Below are 26230 nucleotides of genomic sequence, written 5' to 3'. Positions count from 1 at the left end.
GGTCCCCTTCTCTACAGTGCATTGCACCGACCACTAGGCTACTCCAGGGACCTGTTCTAATAGGACTGGCCATAACATCTGAGGCTGTCATACAGACTGGTATGTAATGTTTCTTTCACATCTTTGGGGGGTGGCAGGGGGTCAGTGACCACTAGGGGAGTAAGGTGGGGGTCACGCCTTAATCCCTCCAGTAGTCATTTGGTCCTTCCACTGTCACATCTCTATGCCCTGGGTGTGAACATCTCCCAGAATAATCCCAGTGACTCTCTAACCTATAGGTGTCAGAAAATGAAGTTTCCAAAACCAGAGGCTGTTTCTACTGATCTGAAAATGGATTTCCAATTGAGCTTCCCTCAGCAGTTGAAGACATGGATTACAAAATTTGGAGGTGAGGAAATGATCTCTTTTTAATTTAGTTTGTCCTCTTTACAAATGCTCTGGATGATTCCAGTAAAAATGTGCAGAAATAAATCTGAGAAACAGACATCACAGTAAAATACAGTGTTACATTTTTCACCCCGCAGTAAGTTAGAGCTATACTGTTCACCCCACAGTAGGACACGGTGTTACATTGTTCATCCCCCAGTGTTGCACTGTTCCCCCTACTGTAAGATACATTGTTACACTGTTCAATCCACCAAAACTACTACTAACAGGAGTGGAGGAGTGGCCTAGTGGTTAGGGTGGTGGACTTTGGTCCTGAGGAACTGAGTTCAATTCCCACTTCAGGCACAGGCAGCTCCTTGTGACTCTGGGCAAGTCACTTAACCCTCCATTGCCCCATGTAAGCTGCATTGAGCCTGCCATGAGTGGGAAAGCACAGGGTAGAAATATTTAAAAAAAAAAAAAAAAAAAAACCTTCATATAATACTTCAAAAATGGAAAAACCCCTTATAGAAAACCTTCTTCAGAAAATCAGGAGCTAAATTTATTGTATTTTTTGTTTAAAATAATTTATAATCTGCACCTACCTGCAGTTTTAGGCACATGTTTTGCCCTAAAAGTACAGCCTGCTTACTTAATCACTACAGACTGCTCAGAAAGTAAATTACTGCAGATTCTTTTGGATTCGTATTGGGTAAATGAGACTTTTATTAGAGGTTCACTTCAAACGGTGAGTGTATAAGTTATTATTGTCTAAGATACACAATGATTAAGATATATACACAATGATTAATCTATATAGCTGAAGAGAAACAATAATATCTATCCATAGTTGAAAAGAAACAATCATTATATCACTGGTCACTACATCCAAGCAAAGCGAGGAGTCTCTTGACCAGGAGAAGAAGCAATAATAAACTATACATACATCACTGGTCATGGAGTACCACATTCAGGCCCTTGTCATCAGCTGGGAAGCCTGTTCAAAGCTCCCCTTTTTATTAGGTTAAACATGCGCCACTTCCCACTTGCACATACCAAATTAATCAGAGACATGACTTCAAATTGTTTTGCGAGAAAAAGCTACTTTCGATCAGAAAACAGGAACTTCAGAGAGTACTGTCAGAGCAGAGTTGAAAAACAATCTATAAAATCTTCCATTACATTCGGTTGTTGATTTTCAATTCTACCTAAACAACACTGGTATAATAGAATAACTATGAGATAACAATTCCATACATAAGTTATTGCTCTATGTCAGGTAAAACAACCAAAAGAGGAATAAGATAGATTATACAAATGGGTAATATACTGAGCACTAATTTCAACAAACATACTAAAATTAGTAGGAAGTATAGTCCAAGGGCAAACGTTAATAATGCTGCCCACCAATAACTAACCAAAATTCAGTAGCACAGACAATGAGCAGTATTACAAATTTATATTACATTAAACTGCACAATTTGCCCAGAACAAAAGAGATCAGTGCACAAGGCAGTATTTGGAGTTATCAATCAAGTTGTGGAAGGAATCCATAAGTGTCCAGAGTCATTAAATCATCCTGAGCTTATTCCTTTGTATAAGGGCAAATAAATGTTACAACTTGCAAGTATTAATGTCTACTTATAAACTATCTGAGTATATCATGTTGCAAAGTAATAAGCTGATTAATGTCAATTCTAATACATTTTGCTTAGGCTAAAGTTTCAGTATCAATAGTATTTATTATCTCTACCCTCGTACCAAAGGCTCCTAGCATTTTACTCTATATCTAGGCACTTAAGGGAAAGAAGCATATTTTAATAGGTGTAGCGTTCCCACAAAAAGCATATAAACATGTACTAATGACACATTAGTGATATAAAGTCAACAATGTCCACATTTTTGGGTCAACGTTGCTGTATTGTCTGTCTCTGACTTGTGCAAGTCATATTAAGCTCGTTCGTGTGACAGGACTCCTTTCCATATTTGAGTTTTTGTTAATAGTTGCCACAGGACACATTCAGCAAGCTGAGCATATGTAATTATCTTGTTGTTGGATTTCACTCTGATTCTTCCATTGCCAAATCAGCATGCCCCGACTCTTGGCGGTGAGTTGTAACTGTCCACCGGGGGTAATAGCAATACCCAAAGACACTGTAAGAAGGAGAATTGTACTGATTCTTACAGGGATCTATGAACAAAGCATATCAACAGATTAATTACTCTCTCAAATAACATCTATTTGCCGGGACATAAGTCCATTTTTGCTGCCCAGACTGGAGGATCAGGACAGTATTATCTGCCCATTCTCCTAGGTAACCCACAGCTTTGCACCTACAGGTAAATCAGTGGATCCAAATCCCTTATCCCGCCATATGGTAAAGGTTCTTGGTGAATCCAATTTTACAATTTCAGATTGTAACCCAGGTAAAACTAAACATGACCAAAACCGAGCTTCTCATGTTTCCCCCCAAACCCACCTCCCCACTCCCCCCGTTTTCTATTTCTGTTGGTGGCTCTCTCATTCTCCCTGTCTCCTCAGCTCGAAACCTTGGGGTCATCTTTGACTCTTCTCTCTCCTTCTCTGCTCATATCCAGCAGATCGCCAAGACCTGTCGTTTCTTTCTTTACAACATCCGTAAAATCCGCCCCTTTCTTTCCGAGCACTCTACCAAAACCCTCGTCCACACCCTTGTCACCTCTCATTTAGACTACTGCAATCTGCTTCTTGCTGGCCTCCCACTTAGTTACCTCTCCCCTCTCCAATCGGTTCAAAACTCTGCTGCCCGTCTCGTCTTCCGCCAGGGTCGCTTTACTCATACTACCCCTCTCCTCAAGTCGCTTCACTGGCTCCCTATCTGTTTTCGCATCCTGTTCAAACTTCTTCTACTAACCTATAAATGTACTCACTCTGCTGCTCCCCAGTATCTCTCCACACTCGTCCTTCCCTACACCCCTTCCCGTGTACTCCGCTCCGTGGATAAATCCTTCTTATCTGTTCCCTTCTCCACTACTGCCAACTCCAGACTTCGGGCCTTCTGTCTCGCTGCACCCTACGCCTGGAATAAACTTCCTGAGCCCCTACGTCTTGCCCCATCCTTGGCCACCTTTAAATCTAGACTGAAAGCCCACCTCTTTAACATTGCTTTTGACTCGTAACCACTTGTAACCATTCGCCTCCAACTACCCTCCTCTTCTCCTTCCTGTACACATTAATTGATTTGATTACTTTATTTTTTGTCTATTAGATTGTAAGCTCTTTGAGCAGGGACTGTCTTTCTTCTATGTTTGTGCAGCGCTGCATACGCCTTTTAATGCTATAGAAATGCTACTACTACTACTACTACTTAGCATTTCTATAGCGCTACTAGGGTTACGCAGCGCTGTACAAGTTTAAACATGGGGAAGGACAGTCCCTGCTCAAAAGAGCTTACAAGCTAAAGGTAACAAAGTATGTAGTCAGTGTAGGTATCATGAATGGGGAAGGTGGTTAGGCGCCAAAAGCAAGGGAGAAGAGATGGGCTTTGAGTAAGAACTTAAAAGTGGGCAGGGAGGGCGCATGGCATATAGGCTCGGGAAGTCTGTTCCAGGCATAAGGTGATGCAAGGCAGAAGGGGCGGAGTCTGGAGTTAGCGGTGGTGGAGAAGGGTACAGATAGGAGTGATTTGTCCTGAGAGCGGAGGTTACGGGTGGGAACATAGGGGGAGAGGAGGGAAGAGAGATAATGGGGGGGCTGCAGATTGAGTGCACTTGAAGGTCAATAGGAGAAGCTTGAACTGTATATGGTAGCGGATCGGGAGCCAGTGAAGCGACTTGAGGAGAGGGGCGATATGAGAGTATCAGTTCACACGGTAGATAAGACGTGCAGCGGAGTTTTGGACAGATTGAAGGGGGGATAGGTGGCTAAGCGGGAGACCAGCGAGGAGAAGGTTGCAATAGTCAAGACGCGAGGTAACGAGTGAGTGGACAAGGGTTCGGGTGGTCTGCTCAGAGAGGAATGGGCGAATTTTGCTAATATTATAGAGGAAGAAGCGACAGGTCTTAGCTGTCTGTTGGATATGGGCAGAGAAGGAAAGGGAGGAGTCGAAGATGACTCCGAGATTGCGGGCTGAAGAGACGGGGAGGATGACGGCGTTGTCAACAGAGACGGAGAGTGAGGGAAGAGGAGAGGAGGGTTTGAGTGGAAAGACAAGGAGCTCAGTCTTTGCCATGTTCAGTTTCAGATGCCGGTTGGACATCCAGGCGGCGATGTCTGAGAGGCAGGCCGAAACTTTGGCCTGGGTTTCGACTGTGATGTCAGGAGTGGAGAGGTAGAGCTGGGTGTCATCGGCATAGAGATGGTACTGGAAACCATGTGATGAGATCAGCGAGCCCAGGGAAGATGTGTATATCGAGAAAAGAAGCGGTCCAAGGACAGATCCTTGAGGAACCCCAACAGAGAGCGGGACGGGGGTGGAAGAAGAGCCATTAGAAAATACTCTGAAGGTGCGTTGGGAAAGATACGAGGAGAACCAGGAGAGGACGGAGCCCTGGAACCCAAATGAGGACAGTGTGTCAAGAAGTAAACTATGATTGACGGTGTCAAAGGCGGCAGATAGGTCGAGGAGGATAAGGATGGAATAGTGACCTTTGGATTTGGCAAGGAACAGGTCATTGCAGACTTTAGAGAGTGCTGTTTCTGTTGAGTGTAGTGGGCGAAAGCCGGATTGAAGCGGATCGAGGACGGCCTGAGAGGAGAGGAAATCAAGGCAGCGGCTGTGGATAGCGCGTTCAAGTAATTTGGAGAGGAAGGGTAGAAGGGAGATGGGGCGGTAATTGGAGGGACAGGTGGGATCAAGTGATGTTTTTTTGAGAAGTGGTGTGACTACAGCGTGCTTGAAGGTGTCAGGGACAGTAGCAGTGGAGAGAGAGAGGTTGAGGATGTGACAGATTGAGGGGTTAACTATAGGAGAGATGTTGGTAAGCAGATTGGTGGGAATGGGATCAGAGGAACAGGTGGTGCACTTAGAGGAAGAGAGAAGGTGAGCAGATTCCTCTTCGGTGATCTCAGGGAAGGAGGAGAAGGATGCCAGGTTAGGTTGGTTGAGGGAGTGGGTTAAGAAGTCACCGGGAGGAGAAGGCTGGGAAGTGAATTCAAGGTTTATCTTCTGCACTTTATCGCGGAAGTATTCAGCTAGTGTTTGAGGAGAGAGTAAGGGGGAGGTGGGTGCGGAGGGCACCTTAAGTAGGGAGTTGAGGGTGGCGAAGAGGCGACGAGGGTTGGAGCTAAGAGAATTGGTTAATTGAGAATAATATTCCTGTTTGGCAAGTGATAGGGAGGACTGGAAGGAGGATAGCATGAATTTGTAATGGGTGAATTCTGACAGGGTGCGAGATTTCCTCCAGAGTCGTTCAGCAGATCGGGTGCAGGAGCGAAGGTAACGGATGCAAGGGGTTAACCAGGGCTGAGGATTAATGCGCTTAGTGGGGCGAGAGACAGATGGTGCTAGGGTATCCAGAGCTAAATAGTACTAGTAGTAGTTGTAAAATCAATAACTGAGCAATTCTGTCTTTAGCCTGAATTAACACAACTTGTGGACCTTGGTTATTAAGTACAACCTTTATTTCTCCTTGATAATCTGCATCAATAATCCCTCATAGAACTTGTATTCCTTTCACTGCTAAGCTTGAACGTGGGACTATCAACCCAAAATATTCTGTGGGGAAACCACTCCTATTCCTGTATTTATTATTTGAATGTCTCTTTGTATCAACTTGACCATGTATAGAGTATATAAATCCAGCCCTGCCACTCCTGGAGTGGCTCTGGAGGGCATCATGGCACCTGCTACAATTTCCCAATATCCTAATTGGTCATGTTTGGTAGCTAAAACTTGTAAGTTAGGAGTAACCATTTGTATTAGGGGTGTTGCTGCCTCCCCAATAGGTTGATTATTAAAAGTATCCTTAAGGCCTCTACTAAATTTACATTCCAGTTTTTCAATGATCCCCCTATTTTGCACAATTGTTGTTTTAACAGACCATTCATTCATTCATTCAATTAAACCTGCTGCCTGTGGGTAATAAGGAATATGGAAAATCCAATATATATTATGGTCTGAAGCATATTGTTGTACTAATTGACCTCTAAAATGGGAACCATTATCATTCTGAATTTGGAGAGGAATACCATAGTAAAGGGATATTAATTCTAAAGTTTTAATAGTGTTAGCTTGAACAGCTCACCTGCAAGGATATGCAATTAAATATCTAGAATAAGTATCTACTGCTGTGCACACATATTGACATCCTTGCAAATTAGGTAAAGGTCCTATATAATCCATCTACCAAATTTGTTCAGGTAATTTTCCACTTTATAATTGCCCCTTAGACATGTGGGGAACAGATCGCCTAGTCTGGTTTTAACACAGCAGACATTCAGCAATAACAGTTTTAATAAACATCCATAGTTAGACTAATACCACGATCTGTTGCCCACCTGTAAGTGACCTTTCCTCCCAGATGTCCATATTTTTGGTGTGCCCATTTCGCCAAACCTGAGCAATTATCTGGCTTTTCCACGATTTCCACCTCGATGGGTGTGATTTTACTTTGTTCATCAGCCACTGCATTGTAGAGATGCTCTAAAGTATCACCCTTGCAATAGGCATCTACGTAAAAAACAATAACATTAGTATTTTACATAATTCCAAATAACTTGCCACAATTCTCTGCCCCACAAATCCTTGATATAAATTTCCAATTATTTTTGTACCAAGTAGGTAGCAAAGTAGCTAATCTATTTGCCACAGACCATGACTCAGTATATACATAACATTATCCCAAATTCTCAATTTTCAAAACCATATAAACAACGTATAACTCTATATATTAACTACCTCTTCCTTCTCCAGTACATTATAATGCCCTATAAATAGTTGCTCCGTATCTGCTAAAGCCTGATAACATGCTAGCAGCTGTTTCTAAAAAGAAGTGTACTTTCTTTTCTACTTCTGGAACTTATGGTTTTAAAACCCTAGAGGTACTCGATTCTTTTGTTTCTGCCAAAGACTCCAATTAGCATAACTTTCATTTACTGAGGCACTTAACTCTACCTCTCCCGGCTGCACCGGCCACAAATCTAAGGCAGTTTGTATTGCCTGCTGCGCTGCTTCAAAAACCTGTTACTCTTTTTTCCCCCCACTCAAGGTCATATTTTTCCTGATTACCCGGTGCTAGAATTTTACTTAAGTGAGATTTGTGCTCCTTTCAAAAGCTGAGTAATCCAATAAGTCATTGTGCCTCCTTCTTTTTACAGAGAGGAACAGATTCCAATGTCTAAAAGTTTCACTGTCTTTGATGGTCCTTGTATCTTATTAAGATTTATCTCCCATCCCTTGCCCTTTAAATGTGCAATTAATGACTTTAAATGAGTCTAAACATACTCCTATGTATCCTCTTAAATCATTATATCATCAATGTGATGCACAATGTGTATGTAAATCAGCTGTGAAAAAACTCATCTAAATGATCTGCCACCATCCGGTTACAGGTGGTGGGACTATGAATCCAACCCTACTTTGATATGATTTGTATCCAGCTTATCAGTCATTAACTTATTCTGACAATTAAGCATCTCATTTTGACTTCATAAATCACATACCTATCATTCCAATTCTGCACTTTTCTTATGCTCTTTATCCTGGCTCTAATGAATTTTCTGATAAGCAATACTGTTCCTTCTCCCTATTTAAATTTTTTTGCATACAACGAACCACATCTAAAGACTCTGATTACTTTAAACAGGAATCCTACTGCTCACATAACTCTGCATATTTTGACCACTCAGTGGCTATAATACCATATGGTGCCTCATCCCAGCCTGGGATTTCAACACTTTCTTCTTCTTTCTTTCCACCTTTCCTCTTAAAATGTATCATTCCCTCTATGAACCCTGCTCGCAGTGCCACCAAATGTTTTGCTCTAAAAGTACAGCCTGCTTACTTAATCACTACAGACTGCTCAGAAAGTAAATTACTGCAGATTCCACTGGATTCCTGCCATCTGAAGTATTGGACCTGGAAGGTCGTTTTTCCTTAGTGGCTGTTCCTTCAACTCGTAAGGTCGGTGAGCTTCGGTCTCTAGTAGCTCAAGCGCCTTACCTTACTTCTCATCTTAACAGAGTAGTTCTCTGCATGCAGACAAAGTTCTTACTGGCGCTGGTATCAGAGTACCAGCTGATCCAGTCAGTTGTCTTGCCAACATTCTTTCTCCCTCTGGCGAAAGCAAGCTCCGCACTTTTTGCGTGGAGCAGACCAGCTCTCTCGGACGGTCCGCCCAGTTGTTTATTTCTTTTAATGCCAGTTGCTGTCGGAAACTGCATAATTTCTTCTTGGATAGCAGAGTGCATCTCCTTCATTTTTGTCCAAGCTGGACTGACTCTAGAAGGCCATGTCACGGCTCACAAAATTAGAGCCATGGCTGAGTCGGTGGCTCATCTAAGATCAGTCACTATTGAAGAGATCTGCAAAGCTGCAGTGTGGTCATCAGTCCACACATTTTCATCTTACTACTGCCTTCAGCAATAGCCGACTCGTCAGTCGGTTTGGGCAGTCGGGGCTGCAGAACTTCTTTGGGGTTTAGAATCCAACTCCAACCCTCCTAAGCCCATTTTTGTTCTGTTCCAGGCTACACTCATTTAGATATTTCTTCTTTTCAGGTCAATTTTATTCTGGCCTCGCCGTTGCGAGACTCAATTGACCACTGTTTGTTGTGTTGTGTAAGCCGGGAAGCTAGGGATACCCCACTTGTGAGAATATCAGCCTGCTTGTCTTTGGAGAAAGAGTAGTTACTTACCTGTAACAGGTGTTCTCCGAAGACAGCAGGCTGCATATTCTCACAAACCCTCCCACCTTCCCCTTTTGGAGTTGTATCCTCAATCTTTTGGATTTAACTGAGGGGCGTGTCCGCACGGCGAGCGGGAAGAGGTGTGCGCACATGCGCAGTACGATCGCTCGCGCGACGGAACGCCGTAAAGAGATTTTGAGATTTTGCTTTAAAATCCTCCGGGGCCGACGTGGCGTCACCCCCACGAGGAAGCCATCATGCTGGACTACTGGAAGACAGTGGCAATAATACTACGTTGGGATAGCCTGGGATTGCGTCACACAGCCTACTATAAACAATATTTGGAAAACAAACTGGGTCAGACTGCATAATGGACTTTGAGGGATTTGAAGGTGTAGCAGAATACATGAGTATAAATGTGGTTCTACGCAGTGCGTCCACCCGTAGACGAGCCTCTGATTTCACTGTTCAAAACTCCCCTTTTTATTAGGTTTTTTCAGAGCCATGCCCAGAGTCTCTTTCTCAGGGGGAGCTGGGTCTCAGCAGAGGTGAGGGCCCAGCATGCCTGTTCAGAATTGTTATAAATTGTTTTGAGAGTACAGGGACGATGGCTGAGTTGGGGAGGGGAAACAGAGATTAACCTAATTGGCTTCAGCATTTTGATGTGATCCCATCTCCTGTTTTTATCCAACCTCGTTGGTATAAATAGACTCATTCCAGTAGGGAACACTGAAAATCTGATATCCAATGAGATAAGTCCAATCTGAGACAAGAAGGTGATAATAGCCAATAGCAGAGCATCTGCCATAGAAAAAGTGATTGACTGAAGAACCAGCAAATGAGGGTTAGAGGTAGGTGCAGGAGAAGCCAATGAAGGTTAGAGCCGGGTGTGTGAGGAGCCAATGAGGGTTAGCGGTGGGTGTGTGAGGAGCCAATGAGGGTTAGAGCTGGGTGTGTGAGGAGCCAATGAGGGTTAGCGGTGGGTGTGTGAGGAGCCAATGAGGGTTAGAGCTGGGTGTGTGAGGAGCCAATGAGGGTTAGCGGTGGGTGTGTGAGGAGCCAATGAAGGCTAGAGCTGGGAGTGTGAGGAGCCAATGAATGTTAGAGCCGGGTGTGTGAGGAGCCAATGAGGGTTAGCGGTGGGTGTGTGAGGAGCCAATGAGGGTTAGAGCTGGGTGTGTGAGGAGCCAATGAGGGTTAGCGGTGGGTGTGTGAGGAGCCAATGAGGGTTAGCGGTGGGTGTGTGAGGAGCCAATGAGGGTTAGAGCTGGGTGTGTGAGGAGCCAATGAGGGTTAGCGGTGGGTGTGTGAGGAGCCAATGAAGGCTAGAGCTGGGAGTGTGAGGAGCCAATGAATGTTAGAGCTGGGTGTGTGAGGAGCCAATGAGGGTTAGCGGTGGGTGTGTGATAAGCTAATGAGATGTCTTTGCTCATGTTTATTAATGTGTCTCCTCTCTCTGCAGTAAATGTGACTCTGGATCCTGAAACTGCTCATCCTTATCTCCTCCTGTCTGAAGATGGGAAAAATGTCAGATGGAAAAATGCAGGACAGAATGTGCCGGACACTCCTCAGAGATTTGATTATGATCCCTGTGTGCTGGGGAGTGAGGGCTTCACCTCAGGGAGACATTACTGGGAGGTGGAGGTGGAGGTGGGGGATGTGAGTTACTGGACATTGGGAGTGTGTAAAGACTCTGTGAGGAGGAAGGGGAAGATCACACTGGCACCTGAGGAAGGATTCTGGACAGTGAGGCTGTGGAAGGAACAGGGATGTGGCACAGCCGTTGCCGTTGGATACACAAAATTTTATCCTGATCTAAGTGATTCTGGACTTCTGTGGAATAAACAGAGATGCTCTGCCCTCACCTCCCCTGAGACCCAGCTCCCCCTGAGAAAGAGACTCTGGGCGGTGGGGATTCTGCTGGACTATGAGGCAGGAAAGGTCTCGTTTTATGATGCAGATAATAAATATCATCTCTTCACCTTCACTGACACCTTCACGGGGAAACTCCGACCTTTCTTCTGGACTAATTCTGAAATTCCTCTGAGAATCCGCCAGCTACCAGCCTGGAATTAAACAGCAGGACTCAGGATTCTCTCTCTCTCTGCTTATATGTTATAATAAATCTGGGAAGCTCTGCTGCTCTTCCTTATGATTTCATAAAATCCAGCTTCTTTCCTGATATATTTCCTTAATCTGAAGTCTCTGGCAGGAGTGTGAGAGGTGGAAGATTTTACAGATTTGTATTAAACATGTTCAAACCAGTCACTGCTACAGAAATATTATAGTTTGAGGATTTCTTTCTTTACTGTACAGATCAGACCCTGTGAATGTGAGGTGAGGTTTCAGTTTAACAGAGATGGGATTAGAACCTATAAATGTAAAGAGGGTTTTCAATGACATAGTGAAAGCAACAGATGGTATAGGATATTGTGAATAAATAGTGAATAACACAAAAATCTACTGATCTATCAATAACCATGAGGTATGTTAAGTGAAACTGTAAGCTCAGTAGGGCAGGGACTCATTGCACTTCTATGTAATCTGTCTTTTATGATCTGTAATAAATACTACAATGACAATACAAGTATCCTATATAATAATTCTCACCTCCAACGTTCTAATGTGCCTGGTACCGTGGCTCCCTCGGAGGTGGTCTGCTAGGCAGTTTAGAATGCACTGACGTCAGTGATGTCACTGACAGCTGATTCCAAGGCAAGGGGTGTTTCCCTACTCCTCCCCCTGCCTGGGAAACAGCTGTCAGTGCCCCTCCCTCGGCGCAACACCCAAGCCCCTGCCTTGCAAAACCGCGAGCCAGGCAGGGGGAGGAGTATGTTTCCCTACTCCTCCCCCTGCCTACCAATCAGCTCTCAGTGCCCCCCCTCGGCGCAACACCCAAGCTCCTCCACCCCGGCGCAGCACCCAAGCCCCTCCCCCCAGCGCATCACCAAAGCCCCTACCCCCCCCTCTCGGGCACATCAACTCCCTCGCCACCCGCAGCCGCCAATACTAACGCTGTCCGGCAACTGCTGCTTCTCCTGTGGAGCAGCAAGTGAATGATACATACCTGTAGCAGGTGTTCTCCGAGGACAGCAGGCTGATTGTTCTCACGACTGGGTGACGTCCGCGGCAGCCCCCACCAACCGGAAAAAAGCTTCGCGGGACGGTCGGCACGCAGGGCACGCCCACCGCGCATGCGCGGCCGTCTTCCCGCCCGTGCGCGACCGCTCCCGCCAGTTGAATGACTAGCAAAAGATGAAACACACAACTCCAAAGGGGAGGAGGGAGGGTAGGTGAGAACAATCAGCCTGCTGTCCTCGGAGAACACCTGCTACAGGTATGTATCATTCACTTTCTCCGAGGACAAGCAGGCTGCTTGTTCTCACGACTGGGGTATCCCTAGCTCTCAGGCTCACTCAAAACAAGAACCCAGGTCAATTGAACCTCGCAACGGCGAGGGTACAACAGAAATTGACCTACGAAGAACAACTAACTGAGAGTGCAGCCTGACCAGAATAAATTCGGGTCCTGGAGGGTGGAGTTGGATTTACACCCCAAACAGATTCTGCAGCACCGACTGCCCGAACCGACTGTCGCGTCGGGTATCCTGCTGGAGGCAGTAATGAGATGTGAATGTGTGGACAGATGACCACGTCGCAGCCTTGCAGATCTCTTCAATAGTGGCTGACTTCAAGTGGGCCACCGACGCTGCCATGGCTCTGACACTATGAGCCGTGACATGACCCTCAAGAGTCAGCCCAGCCTGGGCGTAAGTGAAGGAAATGCAATCTGCTAGCCAATTGGAGATGGTGCGTTTCCCGACAGCGACCCCTAGCCTGTTAGGGTCGAAAGAAATAAACAATTGGGCGGACTGTCTGTTGGGCTGTGTCCGCTCCAAGTAGAAGGCCAATGCTCTCTTGCAGTCCAATGTGTGCAACTGACGTTCAGCAGGGCGGGTATGCGGCCTGGGGAAGAATGTTGGCAAGACAATTGACTGGTTAAGATGGAACTCCGACACCACCTTCGGCAGGAACTTTGGGTGGGTGCGGAGCACTACTCTGTTGTGATGAAATTTGGTATATGGAGCATGAGCTACTAGGGCTTGAAGCTCACTGACCCTACGAGCCGAAGTAACTGCCACCAAGAAAATGACCTTCCAGGTCAAGTACTTCAGATGGCAGGTATTCAGTGGCTCAAAAGGAGGTTTCATCAGCTGGGTGAGGACGACGTTGAGATCCCATGACACAGTAGGAGGCTTGATAGGGGGCTTTGACAAAAGCAAGCCTCTCATGAATCGAACGACTAAAGGCTCTCCAGAGATGGCTTTACCTTCCACACGATAATGGTAAGCACTAATCGCACTAAGGTGATTCCTTACTGAGTCGGTCTTGAGGCCAGACTCTGATAAGTGCAGAAGGTATTCAAGCAGGTTCTGTGCAGGGCAAGAACGAGGTTCTAGGGCCTTGCTCTCACACCACACCACACGACACTTGAAAAAGTAACTCTTTTTAGTGGAATCCTTCCTAGAGGCAAGCAAGACCCGGGAGACACCCTCAGACAGACCCAACGCAGTGAAGTCTACGCCCTCAACATCCAGGCCGTGAGAGCCAGGGACTGAAGGTTGGGGTGCAGCAACGCTCCGTCGTTCTGCGAAATGAGAGTCGGAAAACACTCCAATCTCCACGGTTCTTCTGAGGACAACTCCAGAAGAAGAGGGAACCAGATCTGACGGGGCCAAAAGGGCGCTATCAGAATCATGGTGCCGCGGTCTTGCTTGAGCTTCAGTAAGGTCTTCCCCACCAAAGGTATGGGAGGATAAGCATACAGGAGGCCGGTCCCCCAATGGAGGAGAAAAGCATCCGACGCTAGCCTGCCGTGTGCCTGAAGTCTGGAACAGAACAGAGGCAGCTTGTGGTTGGTCTGAGAGGCGAAAAGGTCCACCGAGGGGGTGCCCCACGCTCGGAAGATCTTGCGTACCACTCTGGCATGGAGCGACCACTCGTGCGGTTGCATGACTCTGCTCAGTCTGTCGGCCAGACTGTTGTTTACGCCTGCCAGGTACGTGGCTTGGAGGAGCATGCCGAACCGACACGCCCAACGCCACATCCCGACGGCCTCCTGACACAGGGGGCGAGATCCGGTGCCCCCCTGCTTGTTGACGTAATACATTGCAACCTGATTGTCTGTCCGAATTTGGATAATTTGGCAGGACAGCCGATCTCTGAAAGCCTTCAGTGCGTTCCAGATCGCTCGGAGCTCCAGGAGGTTGATCTGCAGATCCTTTTCCTGGAGGGACCACAGACCCTGGGTGTGAAGCCCATCGACATGGGCTCCCCACCCCAGGCGAGATGCATCCGTCGTCAGCACTTTCGTGGGCTGCGGAATTTGGAATGGACGTCCCAGGGTCAAATTGGTCCGGATGGTCCACCAGAGCAGTGAAGTGCGGCAACTGGTGGAGAGGCGGATGACATCTTCTAGATTCCTGGTGGCTTGAAACCACTGGGAAGCTAGGGTCCATTGAGCAGATCTCATGTGAAGACGAGCCATGGGAGTCACATGAACTGTGGAGGCCATATGACCCAGAAGTCTCAACATCTGCCGAGCTGTGATCTGCTGAGACGCTCTGGTCTGCGAAGCCAGGGCCAAGAGATTGGTGGCCCTCGCATCGGGAAGGTAGGCCTGAGCCGTCTGGGTATTCAGCAGCGCTCCTATGAATTCCAGAGACTGAGTTGGCTGGAGATGGGACTTTGGTAATTTATCACAAACCCCAGCAGCTCCAGAAGTTGAATAGTGCACTGCATGGACCGGAGGGCTCCCGCTTCCGAGGTGTTCTTGACCAGCCAATCGTCGAGATATGGGAACACGTGCACTCCCAGCTTGCGTAGGTAGGCCGCTACCACCACGAGGCACTTGGTAAACACTCGTGGGGCAGAGGTGAGCCCAAAGGGCAGCACACAATACTGAAAGTGCCGTGCGCCCAGTCGGAATCTGAGATACTGTCTGTGAGCTGGCAGTATCGGTATGTGAGTATATGCGTCCTTTAAATCCAGGGAACATAGCCAATCGTTTTTCTGAATCATTGGCAGAAGGGTGCCCAAGGAAAGCATCCTGAACTTTTCTTTGACCAGGAATTTGTTCAGGCCTCTCAGGTCTAGGATGGGACGCATCCCCCCTGTTTTCTTTTCCACAAGGAAGTACCTGGAATAGAATCCCTGCCCTTCCTGCCCGGGTGGTACGGGCTCGACCGCATTGGCGCTGAGAAGGGCGGAGAGTTCCTCTGCAAGTACCTGCTTGTGATGGGAGCTGAAAGACTGAGCTCCCGGAGGACAATTTGGAGGCAGGGAGGCCAAATTCAGGGCGTATCCACACCGCACTATTTGGAGAACCCACTGGTCGGAGGTTATGAGAGGCCACCTTTGGTGAAAAAATTTTAACCTCCCTCCGACCGGCAGATCGTCCGGTACGGACACTTGTAGGGCGGCTATGTTCCCGTGGATCCAGTCAAAAGCCCGTCCCCGGCTTTTGCTGTGGAGGCGCAGGGGGCTGCTTAGGCGCACGCTGTTGACGAGAACGAGCGCGCTGGGGCTGTCCCTGTGCCTGACGAGGCCTTCGGGCCGGCTGGTTGTACCTACGCTTCGCGAAAGAATAGGGTGCAGCCTGCCGGGCCCGGGAAAAACGTCCACCTGTGGAGGTGGGTGCTGAAGGCGCCCGGTGGGAGAGCTTGTCGAGAGCGGTTTCCCGCTGATGCAGTTGGTCCACCATCTGCTCGACCTTCTCACCAAAAATGTTATCCCCCAGGCAAGGGACGTCGGCCAGTCTCTGCTGGGTGCGGTTGTCCAGGTCAGAGGCACGCAGCCATGAGAGCCTGCGCATCACTATCCCTTGGGCCGCAGCACGAGATGCCACGTCACAGGTGTCATATATACCCCTGGACAGGAACTTTCTGCATGCCTTCAGCTGCCTGACCACCTCCTGATAAGGCCTGGACTGCTCCGGCGGGAGCTTCTCGACCAGGTCCGCCAGTTGTTGCACATTGGTCCGCATGTGAATGCTCATATATTTATTTATTTATTTATTGCATTTGTATCCCACATTTTCCCACCTTTTTGCGGGCTCAGTGTGGCTTACAATAGGATATGAATAATAGAAATACATTTGTTACAATTTGGTTATGGATTACATTGTGCAAAGGTATAAGAGCAGGTATGACTGGATGCGGGTCACGAGCATGGAGGATTGGTAGGCCTTCCTCCCAAACGAGTCCAGAGTGCGAGACTCCCGCCCCGGGAGCGCCGAGGCGGTATCCCTCGAACTCCGTGCCCTCTTGAGAGCAGAATCCACGACCGCCGAGTCATGGGGCAATTGTGGCCGCATTAGCTCTGGGTCAGAGTGGATCCTGTACTGGGACTCTGCTTTCTTGGGAATGGTGGGGTTAGTTAATGGTCGCACCCAGTTCCGAAGCAGCGTCTCCTTAAGGACATTGTGCAGCGGCACCGTGGAGGACTCTCTAGGTGGTGATGGATAGTCGAGGACCTCAAGCATCTCGGCCCTCGGCTCTTCCACAGAGACCACGGGAAAGGAAATGCTAATAGACATATCCCACACAAAGGAGGCAAAGGAGAGACTCTCGGGAGGTGAGAGTTTCCTCTCCGGTGAAGGCGTGGGGTCCGAGGGAAGGCCCATAGACTCCTCTGAGGAGAAATATCTAGGGTCCTCCTCTTCCCCCCACGAGTCCTCATCCTCGGTGTCGGACATAAGCTCATGTAGCTGAGTCCTGAACCGGGCCCGGCTCGACGTCGAGGCACCAGGGTCTCGGTGTCGTCGAGCGGTGGACTCCCGCGCCGGCGGGGACGGAGCTCCCTCCATCGACGTCGACGGGGACTCCACCTGCGTGGCGGTCGAGACCGGCACCGCAAGCGGCGGCGGTGTCGACGGCCCCAGCGCCGGGCTAGAGCTCGCCGGCGCCACAGTCATCGGCGCCGAGGGCGCAAGCACCCCCGGCGCCGGCACAGCCTGGCGCATCAGCCCTTCCAGGATCCCCGGAAGGATGGCTCTGAGGCACTCGTCCAGGCCCGCTGCCGGGAAAGGCGGTGGGGCCGGTAGGGGTGTCGGTGCCCGAATCTGGTGGGAGCCAGGAGACTGCACCGAGGTGCGGGGACCCTGTTGCGTCGGCACCTCTATCACAGACGGGGATCTCTCCTCTCGATGGAGACGCTTCGGCGTCGACTCCTCTCCGATGTGCATCGAGGGCGACCGGTGACGGCGCTTCTTATCCTTCTTCCGATGCCCGTCACCGGCGCCGGGAGGCATGGAGGAGGAGGATGACGATCCCCCTCGGTCTCGAGGAACCGGGTCAGACAGGGTTCGGTCCCGTGGGCCATGGGCTGAGGGAGTGACCGGGGCCGACTGCCCACGCGGCCTCTCACCTCTACCCTCACCGGAGGACCGGCGGGCCGACGGGACCTGTTCTCCTGGGGTCGATGCCATCGGTGCCGATGTCTCGGGCATCGATACCGGTACCGAAGGACCGGGCGTCGATACCGATGCCGTCGAGGTCGACGTCGAGGGGCCGGCGCAAGTTCCAAAAATACGGTCCCGTTGAACTTGCCTCGCAACCTGAGTCCGTTTCCGGAGACCGAGACACAGGGGACACGACTTGAAATTGTGCTCCGGCCCGAGGCACTGGAGGCACCAAGCGTGGGTGTCGGTCTGCGAGATGGGCCGGCTGCACCGACCACACTTTTTAAATCCACTCGGGACCTTCGAGGACATCGACGGAAAAATCGCGTCGGCGAAATTAAAGTCGTCGATGGTGGCGGAAATCACACCTCGAAAATGAAAAACGACCGTGCAGCCACCAGGCCGCAACGCAACGTCCCCGCTGGAAGCGAGGGAAAATGGGAGCGCGTGCTCCTTTTTTTTTTTTTTTTTTTTAAAGAAAAGAAAAGTGGAGCGCGCGGCAATTAAATAAATATAAAAGAGAATAAAAGAGGTTCGCGTAAACGCGACGGTTTTTCCGGGGCTGAAACAGAGAGAGCGGCACAGGCACGACTCTCTCCAGGCGCGGAAAAAAAGGAACTGGCGGGAGCGGTCGCGCACGGGCGGGAAGACGGCCGCGCATGCGCGGTGGGCGTGCCCTGCGTGCCGACCGTCCCGCGAAGCTTTTTTCCGGTTGGTGGGGGCTGCCGCGGACGTCACCCAGTCGTGAGAACAAGCAGCCTGCTTGTCCTCGGAGAAGCGGCCGGTACAAAAAGAAGAAAAGCCAAAAAAAGATTTTTAACCTGAAACGCTGCTCCATAGACAGCCATCTGGCATTGGCTGTCGTCACTGCAGCCGCTCCTCCTCTCCCCTCCACGTGACTGCCCCTTCAGGAAGAGCCCGGAGGAGCGCAGCGACGTCAAAGGGGAGAGGAGGAGCGGCTGCAGAGATGACAGCCAATGCCAGATGGCTGTCTACGGAGCCATGTTTCAGGTTTAAAATCTATTTTTGGCTTTTTTCTTTTTGTACCGTCCGCTGCTGCTCAACAGGAGACGCAGCAGTGGCCGGACAGCGTTAGTATTGGCGGCTGCGGGTGGCGAGGGGGTTGATGTGCCCGAGGGGGGGTAGGGGCTTGGGTGATGCGCTGGGGGGGGGTAGGGGTTTGGGTGATGCGCTGAGGGGGGAGGGGAGGGTCGCTGGACATGGGTGGCTGGAGGGGGGGGGCAGGGAAGAGGGAAGTGGGGAGGGGGTCCTGAGACCAGATGGGTGGCTGCAGGGGAGAGCAGGGGAGACAGAAGGGATGCTGCAGGGGGGCAGGAGGAGAGGAGGGTCACTGGACGTGGGTGGCTGCAGGGGCGGCAGGGGAGATAGGTGGGTCGCTGGACATGGGTGGCTGGAGGGGGGGGCAGGGAAGAGGGAAGTGGGGAGGGGGTCCTGAGACCAGATGGGTGGCTGCAGGGGAGAGCAGGGGAGACAGAAGGGACGCTGCAGGGGGGCAGGAGGAGAGGAGGGTCACTGGACGTGGGTGGCTGCAGGGGCGGCAGGGGAGATAGGTGGGTCGCTGGACATGGGTGGCTACAGGGGGGGCAAGGGGAAAGGAGAGGAGGGTTGTTGGACATGGGTGGCTGCAGGGGGGCAAAGGAGAGGAGGGTCACTGGACATGGGTAGCTGCAGGGGGAGAGGAGGGTTGGACATGGGTGGCTGCGGGGGAGGGGAGCAGGGGAGAGAGGAGGGCCGCTGCACATGCATGGCTGCAGGGGCCGAGGAGGGTTGGTGGGGAGGGGGTCCTGAGACCAGATTGGTGGCTGCAGGGGGGGGGGGGGGGCAGGGGAGACAGGAAGGATGCTGCGGGGGGGAGGGGGATTACCTTGCTAGCGCCTGTTTCATTGCCTACCGAAATGGGCCTTTTATACTAGTTAGAAATAAATGGGAGGAGGGGCTGCCTAATGGTTAGTGCAGCAGGTTGCTGAGCTGGGGAACCCGGTTTGATTCCGAATGGACACTGCGACCCGGATATTCATGTCGGGTCAGTTCAGCCCAAAGCAGATACATTTTAAGCTCTTTTAGTCAGGGATTCATTGTACTCTTGAAGGAGAGCAATTCACATCTACCCGTTCCACTCCACTTAAGCTAGTTGGATACTCGGAACGTAAACAAAAAAATGATTATAATTAAATAATTTCTCTAGGTTTTGAACAACGTTCCTGCACAGAATTTCTGTAACATGGTGGTTAATTTTACTTATTCTTTTCAGCTTTTGGATATGCTGAGAGTACTACAGAATGACTTTAACTATGAAAGTAAGAGCAATATTTACATTCATTTTGAGTAATAAAAAAATACAGCAAATAGTTGATACTTGGATTAATTCAAATCTGACTACAGCAGAAACATATCTTTTTCACTAGATCACCTGATACAATAGAGTGAAAATGTGTATGCAAGTTCAATTCACTAAACCGTAATGGAAGCTTTGAAATTCACTGACCACAGAAATCATAATTGGCATTAGCTGATGTTAGACACCTCTTGTGCACTTCAAACAGGGTCTTTCACTAAGGTGCATCCGATTTAGCACATGGTAATTGCTATCATACAACTGCAGTAACGGGTTTTGCATTATTTTTATAGTTTCTACATCCTAATCTGGGTGTTAAATGCATTTTGTGTTGGGGAGGGGTTCGGTGGAGAATGGACGTGGAAGACATTTTGCAGGTAACGTTCTGCACATAACATGTACTAACCAGCACTTCTGTTCTTAGTTCAGGACCGTTAAATAGGAGGTGTTAAGTGGTTCCACACTAACTGCAACCTTGGGACCATGTTCTAATTCCCATTTTAACCCAGGTCGTCTTCAAAAATATGCTGCCTTAGTTTAGCAGCTACCCTGGGTTAAATTTCTCCATTAAGCAAGAGTAACTGTAAAATCTAACACATTTCAGTTAAAGGACCCCAAAATCTGGCAATTTTGCAGTCTTGTCAGTTTTGATTTATCTCTAGAAAAGGGAACTAAAAAAAAAGTGGAAATACTTGGTTTTATGAGGATATTTAACCTCTAAATCCCGAGTTTTGCTGGTGTAATACTATGAGATATTCAGCAGGGTAAATCTGCCTGAATTGTCACTGCTGTTCCCTAAAAGTCCATTAGGTGTCAGTGTTCTAAGGAGAGATAAGCCAGCCAATAGGAGAGAGGTACCTGCCATTAAAGGCACTTGCTAGAGAAGCGAGGATTCAAGAAGGACGAGAGACAACAAACAGAACTAGAACAGTGGCTGCCTTGTTTTAGTGGACAAGAATAGGTAACCTGTCCACCCCTACTAAATCATAGTAACATAGTAGATGATGGCAGAAAAAGACCTGCGCGGTCCAACCAGTCTGCCCAACAAGATAAACTCACATGTGCTACTTTTTGTGTATACCTGACCTTGATTTGTACCTGTCCTTTTCAGGGCACAGACCGTATAGGTCTGCCCAGCACTATCCCCGCCTCCCAACCACCAGCCCCGCCTCCCACCACCGGCTCTGGCACAGACCGTATAAGTCTGCCCAGCACTATCCCCGCCTCCAAACCATCAGTCCCCTCCCACCATCGGCTCTGGCACAGACCATATAAGTCTGCCCAACACCATCTCCGTCTCCCGCCACCGGCTTTGCCACCCAATCTCGTCTAAGCTCCTTAGGATCCATTCCTTCTGAGCAGAATTCCCTGGAGCACTTTTAGTGGGTACCGCAGTGCACTTCAGGCAGGCGGACCCAGGCCCATCCCCCTCCCACCTGTAACATTTGTGCTGGCAAATGGGAGCCCTCCAAAACCCACTGTACCCACACGTAGGTGCCCCCTTCACCCCTAAGAGCTATGGTAGTGTTGTACATTTGTGGGTAGTGGGTTTTGGGGGAGGGGGCTTGGGGGCTCTGCACCCGTGGTAAGGGAGCTATGCATGTGGGAGCAGTTTCTGAAGTCCACCACACTGACCTCTAGGGTGCCCAGTTGGTGTCCTGGCATGTCAGGGGGGCCAGTGTACTACTAATCCTGGCCCCTCCCACGACCAAATGGCTTCGATTAGGACATTTGTGAGCTGGGCATTTTTAGTTTCCATTATCGCTAAAAAAAACAAACGCCCAGCTCACAAGCGACTAAATCCATGGCATATTTGGTCCGTACAAACCGTATTTTTGAACCGAAAGATGGACGCCCATTTTTTTCGAAAATACAGTCTGGTCATAAGTACATAAGTAATGCCACACTGGGAAAAGACCAAGGGTCCATCGAGCCCAGCATCCTGTCCACGACAGCGGCCAATCCAGGCCAAGGGCACCTGGCAAGCTTCCCAAACGTACAAACATTCTATACATGTTATTCCTGGAATTGTGGATTTTTCCCAAGTCCATTCAGTAGCGGTTTATGGACTTGTCCTTTAGGAAACCGTCTAACCCCTTTTTAAACTCTGCCAAGCTAACCGTCTTCACTACATTATCCGGCAACGAATTCCAGAGTTTAATTACGCGTTGGGTGAAGAAATATTTTCTCCGATTTGTTTTAAATTTACTGCACTGTAGTTTCATCGCACCCATTTTTGGAAATAGTCGCCCATGGAGATGGGCGTTCGCGTTCGATTATGCCCCTCTATGTCACCAAGAGTGTGTCCAATTGGAGAATTAGCCTGCCTCATCTGAACTATAGAGCCTCACACAGCCTCTCAGTAACTACTAGAACCATCACTGTCCCCATCTTTCCTCCCCTGCTTAGTCCCAGGCTAGCTCTCATGTGTATATACATATTCATTCCACAGCTGTTTGAAATGTAGAACTCCTGATTCTACACAAGAAAAGGCATGGATAAGGAACAACTGGAGAAAGCATGTATCGGGAGCAAGTTCAGAAGAATTGAACCAAAAGAGGCTAAGCAATTTTGGAAGTCTGCTCATTGAGATACAAGGTCAGTGGCAGCCAGCAGAAATAACACTGGTGTGTACAAGCTCACCTCTGTTTTAATAATCATTATAAACATTGTGCAAGACGGAACAGAGATTCAGATGTGCACAGCCTTCAGACCAGGAATCCCTGGGGGGGGGGGGGGGTCAGGGGGGAGGAGGCTTGGCTGGCCCTTCTGCATGTTGGGGGGGAGGAGTAACAGATGGGGATCGTGATCACAGGGGCAGGAGGGGGAACCATTGGCACGTCAAGCGCCACCTCTGGGCGCATTCAAATCTAGACTAAAAGCCCACATTTTTTAGGCTGTTTTTAACTCCTAACTCCTATTCACCTGTTCAGTACCCAGGTCTGTTTTTATTCCCTAGTTCCTTATTTGTCTTGTTTGTCTGTCTTGAATAGATTGTAAGCTCCGTTGAGCAGGGTCTGTCTCTTACATATTTAGTGTACAGTGCTGTGTACGTTTAGTAGCGCAGCGCGCTATAGAAATGATAAGCCCTCACACTCTGGAATGCACTGCATGAAAGGCTGTGCTTAACACAAGACTATCTCTATTTCAGGAAGCAGGTGAAAGCTTGGCTCTTCAAACAGGCCTTTAATGGAAGAAGTAACTAACAAAGTAGTAAATTTAAAATGAATTGGAGAAAATATTTCTTCACTCAACGTGTAATTAAACTCTGGAATTTGTTGCCAGAGAATGTGGTAAAGGCGGTTAGCTTTGTGGGGTTTTAAAAAGGTCTGGACAGCTTCCTAAAGGAAAAACCCATAGGCCATTAATAAATTGACTTGGGGAAAATCCACTGGTTATTTCTGGGATAATCAGCGTAAAATGTATTGAACTTTTTTGAGATCTTGCCGGGTATTTGTGACCTGGATTGGCCACTGTTGGAAACAGGATGCTGGGCTTGAAGGACCTTTGGTCTGTCCCAGTATGGCAATACTTCTGCCATTTTGATGGAATGTGATCCGTAATAACCTTGGGTCTGTGAAGTATGATAGTTTGGCATGAAGTTCCTTCCTGAAGCAGCTTTTTTGAGCAAGCGGGATGTCATTATATTTTCGGATTACAGCGGATTGGAGATTTTCTGCTGTCTGGCCTGAGAGCGTTTCCCCTATGTGGTGATTACTGCAAGAATTGGTCTATGAAAAACCTAAGAAGTACCGTCGTAGTAGGGATCGAATTCACTGAGCGAAGTGGATTTAAGCGGTGGTGTAACAGGACCCTCGGCTAGTAAATCAGGAGACAAGAGGCAACTGGTTCCAAAGGCAAGACAGCTTTATTGCTAGCAATGTACAGTACTGAGTTCCGTCTCAGGATACTGTGTGTCAGAAATCACCTGACACTCACATTTATACCTCCCTTCTGGGCCTGCGCATTAGGCCCCTTATACGTCACAGTTGGCATGCGCAGTAAACATTTGTAGTTCTTACAGTACATACATACGTCATAATACTGAAATGATACTAGCAAGGGAAACGAAACTTATCTCCCTGTTTAGCACACACACACATATAATCACACAATGCTTCTTTCACAGAGCTGATAAGGCTCACTGGAGCATAAGGCTCAGAGATGCAGGCTATCTTCTATTCATGTGGCGTCTACGTGCAGGCTGATTCAGTGTGCAAGCCTTAGCAACTAAGAGGCAGATGCAGCAACCAAACGTAAAAAAATCAAAATCGTTAAAGTCCCTAACGATTTTTAAAAAACAAAGAATGCACTAAAAAAAAAAAGTCACACATGCTCAGATCGGTATTGAAACGTACAATGTATCAAAGAATCACAATACACATCGGTAATCGGCCCCTAAATCATGCGCAGAGCAGCCAAGCGTTTTGCTGGCTGCTCTGCGCATGCTGTAAACGTAAAAACAAACAAAAAAAAAGCCACAACACATACACGTGGCTACCCGGTCAGCAAAATCCAAAAACAAAGGATCAGGAGGGGGCAAGGGCGCTCGTCCGAGGCGTCCTGTATGGACGGCCTTGCCCCCCCCCCCCCGCTGCTCCCCACTTTCCGCCGCTTTCCCACCCACCACGAAAAAAAAAGCAAAATGCTAGCTGCCCCGGTTCCCCTCCCTTCCTGTTCTTGTGTTCTGCAGAGCTAACTCCGCCTCCCGTCATTCTTCTGTCCCGTGCCCCGCCCCCGCTGCCCCCCCTGAGGTCGACTATGCCGCTCCCCCCCTCCACCGAGACCCCCCTCCCTATTAACGACCCGAGCAGCGCCTCTCACCTTTTTTGGAAGCGCTGCACGGGCAGGAAGATCTGTTGTGTTGGTTGTAGAGTGTCCATGACGTCTCTTCTTCCCTGGCCCAGGCCCCGCCTCCTTCTGACGTAAGACCTAGCGTATCACACACCCACCGCTAACCCTCGTTGGCTCCTCACACACCCACCGCTAACCCTCGTTGGCTCCTCACACACCCAGCTCTAACTTTCATTGGCAGCTCATGCACCTACCTCTAATCCTCATTTGCTGGTTCTTTGGTCAATCACTTTTTCTATGACAGGAGCTCTGCTGTTGGCTATTATCACCTTCCTGCCTCATAGATTTGACTCAGGACATGGGATGACGTCAAAACATTGAAGCCAATTAGGTTAATCTCTGTTTCCCTTCTCCCACTCAGCCGTCAAGCCTGTACTCTCAAAACAAAGCAACCAAATATGAGCTGCTGCATCCTCGTTGTCGTTCTTTATTGTTCGTGGAATTTTTATTTAATCTCACTTATATTTTCAAATATGCCGTTTTGTGCAGGGGAGAGAGGAGCATTGATCGATGGACATGGATGGGAGGGCAGGGCCCAGGGAGAGAGGAGAAATTGCTGAACATGGAGGGGAGAGCAGGGCAGAGAGGAGAATTGCTGGATATGGATGGATGGATGGAGGGGGGCAGGGGAGAGAGGAGCATCGATAGACATGGATGGGAGGGCAGGGCCCAGGGAGAGAGGAGAAATTGCTGGACATGGAGGGGAGGGAAGGGGAGAGAGGAGAATTACTGAATATGTATGGATGGGGGGGGGGGGAAGGGGAGAGAGGAGCATCAATAGACATGGATGGGAGGACAAGGCCCAGGGAGAGAGGAGAAATTGCTGGACATGGAGGGGAGGGCAGGTGAGAGAGGAGAATTTCTGGATATGAATGGATGGAGGGGTACAGCAGGGGAGAGAGGAGAATTGCTGGATATGGATGGATAGATGGATGGAGGGCAGAGGAGTTGCTGGACATGGGTGGATGGAGGGGAGGGCAGGGAGAGGAGAGTTGCTGGACATAGGTGGATGGAGGGGAGGGGAGAAGAGAATTGCTGGACCTGGATGGAGGGAAGGGTAGTGGAGAGAGGAGGGTTGCTGGACATGGGTGGATGGAGGGGAAGGCAGGGAGAGAATTGTTGGACATTGATGGAGGGGAAGGAAGGGAAGACAGGAAGGAGATGCACATGGATGGAGGGGAGAGAGAAGAAATTCTGGACATGGATGGAGGGGCGGGAACAGAGAGGAAGGAGATGAGATGAGTGAAAAGGAAGAGAGGAGAAAAACTGCACATGGATGGAGAAAATAGGCAGAAGCTGGATCCACTGGACAGTCAAGTCTGTGGAGGACCCAGCTTTTACTTACAGATGTAGGGCAAGAAATGAAGA

At 48.9% G+C, this 26230-nt stretch overlaps 3 protein-coding genes across 3 annotated transcripts in view; 2 read left to right on the top strand and 1 right to left on the bottom strand.

The window, feature by feature from the left end:
• LOC115468283 (E3 ubiquitin-protein ligase TRIM39-like) overlaps positions 1–11751 on the top strand; it is a 572298-nt gene extending 560547 nt beyond the window's left edge. The window contains exon 8 of the mRNA XM_030199882.1: positions 10655–11751. Within this exon, the coding sequence (XP_030055742.1) occupies positions 10655–11268 (614 nt within the window). The 3' untranslated portion in view covers positions 11269–11751. The remainder of the gene's footprint in view (positions 1–10654) is intronic.
• Positions 1–26230, top strand: part of LOC115468279 (E3 ubiquitin-protein ligase TRIM39-like) — a 1086936-nt gene that overhangs the window by 260310 nt on the left and 800396 nt on the right. The window lies entirely within an intron of this gene.
• The window catches only part of LOC115468286 (E3 ubiquitin-protein ligase TRIM39-like), an 875973-nt gene that overhangs the window by 681423 nt on the left and 168320 nt on the right, over positions 1–26230 (bottom strand). The window lies entirely within an intron of this gene.

Source organism: Microcaecilia unicolor, chromosome 4 (genome assembly GCF_901765095.1).
Source record: "Microcaecilia unicolor chromosome 4, aMicUni1.1, whole genome shotgun sequence".
Lineage (NCBI taxonomy): Eukaryota > Metazoa > Chordata > Amphibia > Gymnophiona > Siphonopidae > Microcaecilia > Microcaecilia unicolor.
Note: the sequence above shows the minus strand (reverse complement) of the source record. Positions and strands in the feature narration are given on the sequence as shown.